The sequence below is a fragment of the Camellia sinensis genome, chromosome 4 (assembly GCF_055761805.1).
Source record: "Camellia sinensis isolate YWXY chromosome 4, ASM5576180v1, whole genome shotgun sequence".
NCBI lineage: Eukaryota > Viridiplantae > Streptophyta > Magnoliopsida > Ericales > Theaceae > Camellia > Camellia sinensis.
Window position 1 is genome coordinate 40,774,260 of NC_138964.1, and position 11,053 is coordinate 40,785,312.

At 33.2% G+C, this 11,053-nt stretch overlaps 1 protein-coding gene across 2 annotated transcripts; it reads left to right on the plus strand.

Annotated features, from left to right (window-relative positions):
* Positions 1-4,084: 4,084 nt before the first annotated feature.
* Positions 4,085-10,561, plus strand: LOC145789240 (nuclear pore complex protein NUP43-like). 2 transcript variants are annotated; one of them, XM_082924672.1, is made up of 5 exons: positions 4,085-4,862; positions 7,968-8,037; positions 9,217-9,448; positions 9,916-9,989; positions 10,140-10,561. In XM_082924672.1, the coding sequence occupies exons 1-5, from the start codon at positions 4,231-4,233 to the stop codon at positions 10,191-10,193; spliced, it is 1,062 nt and encodes a 353-aa protein (XP_082780798.1). In that variant the 5' UTR covers positions 4,085-4,230; the 3' UTR covers positions 10,194-10,561. The 2 variants fall into 2 exon arrangements, with proteins under 2 accessions (XP_082780798.1, XP_082780797.1); XM_082924671.1 differs by having other exon boundaries at positions 4,123-4,862; positions 9,916-10,298.
* Positions 10,562-11,053: the final 492 nt, after the last annotated feature.

Here is an 11,053-nt window from a genome sequence, read left to right on the forward strand (position 1 = left end):
CACAAACATTATAAAATAAAAATGTTACAGTTATTCGATCAATTTAATTTTTTTTTGAGTAAAATACAATAAAAAATTTACAAAATAAACTATTCAGATCAACAAAACAAAACTATGAATTTCACAAGTCTGTTAAGTGTTCTTAAATTTATATTTAAATTTGAACATAAGAACTCAAACTGAATTATCTAATGCCAAAACCATCCATTAGACCATCTCCAACTCAAACTCAAATCTTTAATCAAATGTAAATTTGATGAAAATTTGGTGAAAACGGTGATCTAATAGTTTCACTAAATCGGTATAAAATAAAAGGAGTCCTAATTTTTTCATCAAATCAAGAGAACGTTTAACCTTTCATCAAATCTCGTAGGTGGCCGTTGGTGGACGACCGGATAAATGATCGACCGGTCAACCGGTGGACGACCAGCCAGACAACAGGGTAGACAACCGGATTAGATAAATTTTGAAGAAAATTTACATTAAGCCGGACACCCACTTGGACATCCTCCTGGTCAACTGATTATTTGATGAAAATTAAAAATTTAGCGTTGAACAGTTGTATTCATTTCAATGATCAAAATCGTTTATTTTGTAAGGTTTTATATATATATATCATCTATAAAAAAAAATAAAAAACAAATTATGTCAATCTAATAAACTCAATTTTTACATTTTATCATATTTGTTTAAAAAAAATAGATGGTCTATTTAGAAAAGCATGCTTCTTCAATTTTAAGATACAAACATTATAAAATAAAAATGTTATAATTATCCAATCAATTAAATCTTTTTTTTTTTTTTTGGAGTAAAATACACAAAACTTTACAACGTAAACGATTCAAGTCAATAAAACAAAACTAAGTCCTCACAAAAAATAAAACAAAACTATGAATTTCACAAATCTTTTAAATTTTCTTAAATTTATATTTAAATTTGAACATCATAACTCAAACTGAATTATCTAAGGCCAAACCATCCATTAGACCATCCCCAACTCAAACTCAACTCTTTAATCAAATTTAAATTTGATGAAAATGGTGTTCCAACTATTTCACTAAATTGGTATTAAGGGCAAGTTTGGGATCTTTCAAAAAAGATAAAAAGACAAAAAGTTACTTAAAAAGTTAAAAAGTTAACACTATTCATCAAAAGTCAACAATTACGGCTGCACAACTCCCAATTCGAATTTTTCCCTACAAATCAATTTTTACAATTTTTTATTACACATTTTTCCATAAAAAGTCAAAAAGTTAACCCAAACATCTATATTTTCAATCTCAATTTTTTAATCCAAAAAGATAAAAAATGCACTTATTTAGGACACCCCAAACAACCCCCATTCATCAAATCAAGAGAACGTTTAATCTATCATCAAATCTCGCAGGTGGCCATTGGTAGATGACCGGCCGGTCAACCGGTGGACGACTGGCCGGATAACTGGGTAGACGACCGAATTGGAGAAATTTTGAAGAAAATTTATATTTAGCCAGACAACCACCCAAAAACCCTCCTAGTCGACCGATTATTTGATGAAAATTAAAAATTTAGCGTTGAACTCAAATTTTTACTCAACTTCGATGAAAAAAGAGAGAGTAAACCTTGTAGATGCTCTTACACTACTATCAATCACACATCTTCAATATATTTTACAAATAGGGTTGACATACCTTCTGAGGTAGTTTCTATTGTTAATTTTTCTTTATCACTTTCTCTCAGGCTGTCATATCAACTTGTTACTATATCCGTGAAATTATGTTCAATATAATTTAGAAAACTTTGCACTCCAGCTGCTGCTATGGATATTTAGTACATGGCGTATACCTCTTTTCCATTGTTTTATTAACTCACTTGTATTTGTAGTAGAATCAATATCTAATAAATATCATATATTACTTATTGGTTTTAGTAGTACTTCTCTTAAAAATACTTCTTTTCTAGGGATAAATTTTGCATAATTGGGTACTCCCCTAGCAAATGATCCTCTATTTAAATAACTGTAGTTTCTCATTCTTTTTCTATAGTCATAATTTCTAGTGTCATCTTCCAATTGATGCCTAGTAAAGTTTCTAAAATTTGGATGATTTGGATTAGGTGGAGCAGACAAGCCACTTCTTTTTTGTTTTACAACTACCATATCAATATCATTAATGTTATTAGTCTCTTCGAACCCTTCTAAGGTATTATCTTCTTTTTCTTTTCCTATGCCTTGTAGGACATTTTTTTTTTTTCTGCATAACTATTTCTCATTGTTTGTTCTAAATCTTCAAGGAGAATGTATTTCATTTCTCCCAAATTGATTAATCCTAATTGTTTATATATATCTTCTTCTAATTCTATTCTCTCATTATTTATTTCTTCTATTATTTCTTCATCTATCATATCTAATTGTTCAGCTATTTCTAATATTATTTTGTATTTTATTTCATTATCATTTTCCTTTTCAGCCATTTCTTCTAACTATTTTAGACTATAGTTACTTAACTCCATTATCTTTTTAGTTTGCTGGTGAAACTAGTTCAAATGGTTCTTCTGGATTATTTCATTTATATGGATAAGGATATAGATCTAATTCTTTTTGTTTTCCTTCAAAAATGGCTACTTGTTTTTAGATCTTGTATAAAATGTCTAATTTTATTTATTATTTCTAATTGATTAGTTCTAAAAATTTTGTTAATTTTTTTAATAGCCTAATTAATGTATTATTTTATTCTATTATTATTTGTAAAGAAATATTATTATTTAAATTATCATATTCTACTTTTTAACTATATTTAATACTCATGCAAATGTTATTGGCAAGGTAGAGAAACCGAGCTCCGATACCAATTTCAATTAAGGGTTTGCAGATCTAATTTAATAGTAACTCTTGTAAAAACTTTCATTGGTAACTTACACTGGCCTTTTCTAAGGAATTTGTCTCCTTAATGCTATCAATTCTTTGACTATAATTTATTACAATTTGTTCTGAAATAATAGCCAAAAGAAAATTTAATTAATTTAATTCACTTTCTAATTCAAAAATATAATCTAAACTATATTTTATTTTAGCTCTAAATTCTGTAATTAAACGCATATAAATATTAATTCTAAATTTATACAAAAATATAATTTTTTTATAACTATTTATAATTTTTTGTAATTTTTCCATATTTTGAGGTCAATTTGTAATTTAGTGAGAATTATTGGTAATGGGACTTGCTGATTTAGGTTAAGTTTGGCATACCTTAAAGCAGTTAAAAAGTCAAAAAATTACTATATTATTTAAATCATATCATCTTATTTAAGTTATATCATTTCTATATCACATTACTTCAAATTCAATCTATATTTTATAAAAAAAATCACAAATTACACTTATTTAGAACATTCCAAACAACCTGAGTACTATTGATAATGGGACTTGATGAGTTGGCTTTGGTTTGAAGAGATGGTTATCTGGCAGGTTTGGGTTAAGGGATTTCAGGCCGTGAGAAATTTTCATTTCAGAAATCTTTTAAATTTTGTTAAATTCATATTTACGTTTCGTTTGATATGGGAGTTGGTTTTTTAATTTTTTAATTAATTTAAATTTTTACTTAGATTAAATTATATAAACATATTATTTTATATAAGTACATTTATTTGAGTCATATCAATTAACATATCTTTTCTTATTTATTTAGAATATTTCAAACCAACATTTAATTTGGGATTAAAAAGTTCGTTTGAGTTAGTTTTCTTAACTTTTAAAAGAGATAGAGTAAAATGATTATAATTTAAATGTGATATTTTATTTTGTTAATTTTTAAATTTATTTTATTTTTCAATAACTAATTTAACCCCAAATCTCAGGGGAAAAAAAAAAAAAACCCTTAGGCCTCGTTTGGGAACAGACTAATTTAGTAACTTTTTGGCTATTTGGCTAAAATATGAGCTAAAAAAAACTAGTATGTTTGGGATGACTTTTTGACTTTTTACGAAAAGATGTGCAAAAAGTAGAGAGAAAAAAGAATCTTTGACTTTTTGGTATGGGTTGTTGGCTTTTTGGCTAATTTAGTAACTTTTTGACTTTTTGGCTAAAAAAGAAGGTTGCCAAACGAGGCCTTAGTTACCAAATGAGGCGTTAAATTTGAACATCATAATGAATTATCCAAAGACCAAAACCTTCTATTACCCTACCATCACTCACACACGTCTCACTTTCACATACAGTTCACTACTGTCCAAAAACCTTACAAAACCCTAGCCATGGCGGTGAACGGGACACCAGAGACCCTCCAAGTCCACAGACTCCCACTCTCCAAATACATCGATGCCCTCCGCTGGCTTCCACCTCTCTCCGCCTTTGATCGCTTCGTCGTCCTCGCCGTATTCGACTCCGATTCCAACTCCTCCGCCATCGAAATCCACTCCCTAACCCGATCAAACCCCGCAAATCTAACTCGTCAATCCTTATGGTCCTCACCCTCAAGAATTTCCTCCCTCAAAGCCTCTCAAACCCTCCACAAACCCCTCATCGCCGCATCCACCTTCTCCGGCTCGCTCCACGTCCTGCTCGCTGACCCGGTCGATGCGTTGATCGAATCGGAGGTTTCGGTGCCTGGGAAGACATTGCACGTTGGACCCATTTCGTGTATTGATGTGCAGGAAAATGGGTCTGAGTGTGTTAGTGTTGGGGAAGATGGGAGGGTGAATTTGGTGAGCGTTGGTAATTCGAATTTGAGTCACCGCCGGTTTTTCGATAGCAATGGGTTGGTGTCGTACACAGCGGCGAAGTGGGCGTCGCCGATGGAGTTTGCCACGGGTGGATTGGGGTTTAGTCTTCAGTGGTGGGATCAGAGAAAGCCTGGAGGACCAGCTTCTCAGTTCAAGGGTATTTGGTAAGCAAATACCAATTTATTTATTTTTCCATTTTGTACAATTATTGTATAGAAATTTCATTTTAAACATTGTAGTTTCATCCAAAAATCTGGATAGAAGTAGTGGCAAGTAGGTCTGTGACTAACTCATTTTCAACCTGAGATGCAAATTTGCAAACTTTATCTTCAAAATGATCTCATGGAACTTGTTGATCTCCCTATTTGAATAATAAGAAAATTCTATCAAAATACGGATTCTAATTGGGTTCAGATGTGGCAAATGTTATTATACATGTCAATCATATGGGCAAGGTCTGGACTTGATCATGTTTATTTGCCGCCCATATTTGAGTTGAAACAAGGACTCATCCAATGTCACAAGGGTGCAATCTATCTGCAATAATGCATGTACTTAATGTATGTGGGTGTGTTTTGTGTACATGATGTAGAGTGAATGCTTCAAAGTATGGAGTTGGGATTAGAAATATGCTTCAAAGTGTCCTTTCCCAATCGTCGCTTTTTAAAAAAATTTAGCTTACCATGTCCCAAACAAATGAAAGAAGAGAGACAAGATCCCTAATCCCCGTTCCCTTTTGGAGAGATTTAAAAAGAGACGGATGATTATTTATGTTGGTAGTCTTTTCTGCTTGTGATTCCTTGCAATTGCATGGTTCCCATTGATTGGTCTGGGTATTACTAGGCAGCTAGTTTTCAATTTTTCGTCCATTAAAATTTTTGTTTAAGGCCTACAATCCTTGTATGGAGCAATCTCCGTTGTGTTTTTTATTCTTTTTCTCCTATTTATAAGTAAAACTAAATGGGTAAAAGATAGTATAAAATTAAGAATGTAGAGGAGTGAAAACATGAGATAGGGCTGGGGAATCTTCCCATTTTTTGAAAAGTAGAGATAAATATTAAATAAGAAATTAGGAAGGAATGTTAATTTGAAATATATTTCAGTGAGAGTCCTATGCAGATTGCATGGGTTGCTCTACTATTGTCTTTTATCTTTTACTAGTGAAAACCGCAATTTAGGTTGAATTTTTCAAGTCCTAGTTCAATTTGGCTTTGGATTCTGGAGATGTCATAAATTTATCATGCCTATTAGTTGCCTACCCCATACCCAAAATCTATGAAGCACAGACACGCGACGCGACGCGACACGACCCGACCCAACATGGACACGAGGACACGCAAATTTTCAAAAAATAAGGGACACGACACGCTGAGGACACGTTTAATATATATAATTGATTTTATTTATTATATGTCATAAAATTATAAAAAAATTATTCAAAAATAATAAAAAATACAAAATAATACTATTAAAATTATAACAGAGGCATTTTTTTTTACTTATCACAAAAAAAAAATTATAACAAAGGCACATAGAGAGAAGAGAAAATATAAAATGAAATTAGAAAAAAAAATATTGAAGAGAGCAAGACTCCCACTCACTGACCGTATAAAAGAAAAAGAAAACGAAAAAAAAAAAAAAAAAGATTGAAGAAGATTAGAGACAACGAGAGAGAGAGAGAGTGACTGCGAGAGAGAGTGACAGCCACTGCAAGAGAGAGAGAGAGAGAATGAGTGACTGCGAGAGAGAGAGATACAGCATCGGAGAAGAAGAAGATCAAAGAAGAAAATCGAAGATCGAAGAACGAAGAAGAAGAAGAAGAACGAAGAAGAAGAAGATAATAGCCGACGAGTGACGACGACGAACGATCAGGTCTGCTATCTCTTTCTCCTCTGTTCTTCTGTTCTCTTCTCTCTCTTTCTGCTCTGCTCTACCTTCATTTAGGGCACATATTGTTTTGTTTTTATTTTTTTACAAATTGACCCACAAAAGTTCCATAAACTGTGAAATTGACCCTGAACGTGTCCCCGAAGGTGTCCGGAACGTGTCCGGCTGCAAAAAAAAATAAAGAATTGGGACACTCTTAGCTGCGTGTCGAGCACGTGTCCACCATGTCCGACACGTGTTCGACACTGGTACGGAGCCCTCGGAGCGGTGTCTATGCTTCATAGCCAAAAATGAACCTTTATTTTGGGTACATCTTGGGGGAACACCCTTTCCAGTTCCAACACTTACTTTATACGACCATCATTCAACACTTGATCCAAATACCACAATTCAATAGCTAGTCATTATCATTTGTGGTATTTGGATAAACTGTCGGGTGATGGTTGTATGAAGAAAGTGTTGGAGAGAATCCGGATCCCATCTTGACACACCTTAAAGGTGTGTAGTTACGTACTTTTATCAATATGAGGTGGGTTTAAAGGTGTGTTCTAGATAATGGTTGGAAATGTTTAGAGCTTATGTTGTTGGCTTTAAAGGGCGATCACTTGAGCTTTACGTTAGTTCAATCTGGCTTAAGTGTAACTTGCTGGCAAGTAATATTTGAGAGTACAAAGAGTTCTGTGATTTATATACTTGGAGGTTTCAGCTAATTTAGCAGTTGTCACCTATTGATCACATTTTCATGTCTAGTAGAGTTTTGGAGGCCAGGACACAAGGTTAAAGCCTCTAATTAGAGCATTTTAATGAGATTTTCGTTCATCCCCCTTTTTGAACATGGCTCTTTATGAGAATTATTTTGTTCTCCACTCAGGTTCTTTATTTATTTATTTCTTTTTCATTTCAGACTTCTTTTATTTTTATTTTTTTTGAGAACTATTATATTATTTATTTGAACTAAAATCAGTTGTTTTTTTGTGCTCTAATGTGTTAAGGGGACCTATTTCCTATATGTTCTGATAAAATTTGCTTCTTATCAAATAAAGTTATGATTTTGGGAAAATAAACAAAAGAGAAAAGATGGATGGTGATACACTTCACATGCAAGGATCATGAGGAGTTCATAATTTGTTGATAATTTAAACATACTAATGTAGGAATTGCTTGAAGCTTAATGTGTTCTTAAGTGGTATTAGTCATTTTCTTAGATGAGTTTCTATTATGCTTCTAAATTCAGTGCTTATTTTTGTGCTGTTTGCACTATCTTAACGGCATATTTTGACAGTTGGATTCAACTCTGTCCATCTGAGTAGAAGCAGTTTTTTTGTTTCATGGTTTGTTTTTGTTGTGATGAGATGTGATTCTTCATATTAATAATGTTGCAGGGCTCATGGAACTACTTCTGGGATTGTACACTCCATTGATATTCATCCATCAAGAAAACACACTTGTATTGTAAGATGCTGCTTTCTCATTCTTCATTCCTCTCATAAAAATATGTAGATTTAATGCACTAAGCTTAACTCATGGGCATAATGTAGAGTCCATCAAGTAAGAATTAAAAACATTAGAATGTAAATGCTAAGGCATTAGGACAGGGGTGTACGAACTATTGGGTTTTGTTTTAGCTGTCCCCATTGTTCTCTCTCTCTCTGTCTCCCCTCACCTAATATTTTTTTGGGGGAGCAAAATTACAGTATATTTGGAATATCCAGTGGCTGATAATATTTATGCTTTATCTGTAGTTTTCTTAGTTGCTAAAAGGTTCAGTAATGACTTGATAAAGATAATAAAGATGATGATTTGGAATATAAACTAAAGCCTACTGTTATTTGTGTTAGAAACAGATCTTATCAAAATGTATCACATTGTGGTATTATAAGGGGTTTGGGCAGCTATATAATTATATGGTTTATTTGATTGCCACACTGTAACGGAGTTTGCTGTTGTACTGCTGCTGCAGATGCATGCTGATATTCTGTCCTTGGGTCAACTGATTAGGTTTTTTTGAGATAAATAGGATCTCTAATTGTCTGCTGATTAAGTAGCCGAGATAGCTCTGGTTGTATCTAGTTGCTTCTTGATGATCATTGAGATTTATGTATTGGCGCAAATACTACCAACTCTGACTGAAATTGTTTCTATGGTGTATATTTCTGTGTCCAAGGGTTTAGAATGATTCACTTTCTTAAACTTAGTTTGTCAAAGTCTATGAATTTTGATTTCGCTTTTTTTGTTTTTTTCCTTTTAATATTAAATAGACCAGACAGGAATTATGCTTATGAACATTCATTTAAGATGGCGCCTCCAAGGAGAACCCCTTTTTTACTGTTCAAAAAAAAAAAAAAAAACACATTCATTTAAGATGGTTATTTTTGTAAGCATCTGAACAAAATCATTCTACATGAATTTTATGCAAGCTGAATATTTTGACTGATCATGATAATATATTGGTTGACATGGTTAAATTTCATGCTGGGTGATGATTCAAAGGATTTTGTGATCACATTGAAATTCTTCCATGTTTAATTATTGGATTACATGGTTATTTGGAAACCGAATAAGTTGTCTTTCTGTGTTCTGACTTGAGAAAAATTTCGAGATTGTTTATTTATTTTGCTGGTTTACATGAAGGCAGGAGGCTCTTCTGGTACTGTATTTGCATGGGATCTTCGGTGGCAACAGCAGCCAATAGTTCTGTCTGGGGTTGCAGCAGGTGAGTTTCAGTCCCACTCATTATCTGAGAGTGAAATTTGGGAGGTCCAGTATGATAGCTATACTTCAAACATTGGTAACACGTCAACATCACGGGTGTTACCTGTTATGATCTGCTCAGAAGATGGAATCCTTGCTGTTGTTGAACAAGGTATGAAGTTTGTTGCCATGTCTGGCTTTTTCCATTTGAGTGCTCTGGTGGAAAGGCTTAAGGTCATCTTATTTGCTAAGTGGCTGAATTCATATTTCTTGTTTTCTGTGGCAAAAAGATAGAGCTGGCACACTTAACCGGAAACCTTAAATCCATCCAATTTCACCCATTTAAACTCTCGTCAAAATATATAAATAAACAGGTTATAAATGAGTTGTATACCTGTTGGGTTGATCTGGTTAATTTGTCGGGTTAGTGGGTTGATCAGATTAATTTTCCATACCTGTGTACAAATTCAACCCAAATCACTTAAACCCGTTTATTAAATGGTCAGGTTTTTTAAATGCATTATTCGTTTTGACTCATCCAAATCTTTTGCCTCCTCTACAAAAGGAATACTTGCTTCAGACAATCTGTAACCTCTCTTATCTGGTGGTTGACTTGTTGCACACTGTTCCTTTGCACAGGTGAGGAACCCATTGAACTCTTGGCTGAACCATGTGCTATCAACAGCTTTGACATTGACCGACAGAACCCCTCGGTGATGTGTTTTTTCTTCTCTCTTTCTCCTATACTCAGTTTTATCTCAGAGATGTACAACATTTTGATATTGGGGATAAATTACTTTGCTATGTCATATATCTGTGGAATTGCTAAAAATGATTGATGATTTCAATTGTTGCCATAACAGGATGTGATATGTAGTTTAGAGTGGGAGGCTATTGCCATCTTGATGAGGGCATAATTTCTGAGACTAAGATGAAGAATTCGGTGGCATAAATAGGATCTGTTCATTATCCTTTCAGTGTATCTTAAAAAGTGAAAGTGATGATCCTACTTGGGGCAAAAAGAAGCAGCACATTATGATTTTGGGAAGATGAACTGGGTAGCTTCAGTGTGTTCTGGTAACCAGCATATGCACCCAAAAATGTAAGGTTTATAGTTATGCTCCTTCTTGTCTAATAGTACAGAATACAGATGGCTTTTTAACAGCACCAGACTGAATCCATGTTGGAAAAGTAATTGTTCTAATCTTGGACCATCTGCTTTTGTTTTGAAAGACATTGCTAATGAAACACTAAAGCCATGGACCCAAAAAAGTTGCCATGAAAACTGTTCAGAGCACTGGTGCATGGCTGAGATTGATTTATTATATTGTGGGGTGCATGGCTTACATGAATTTTAACCACACTGATGTTTCTGGATAATATTTATGGTTTTTTTTTTTAATTACCAATAGTTCTCTCGAGGTTTGACTAAAATACAGATTCTCTCCTAAGGTTTGGAAAATTACAAATTGCCTCTTGAGATTTATATTTGCATAACAAATGAGGGTGCAATTTGTTATGCAAATATAAAAATCTCAATGGTCAATTTGTAATGTAAATATAAATTTCAGGGGACGGGATGTAATTTTTCAAATTTCAGGAGTGAATCTGTATTTTATTCAAATCTTGAGGGGTGTTGATAATTTGTCCTTTTTTAAAATAATAATAATAAAAAAAAGTTGAAATGTGTCATTTGGAGAAAAAAGTCATTACGACGGTGGCATGTGGCAGTTCCTTTTCTCTTTGTTTTGGCAACTAAAAAATAATCAATCTTTTT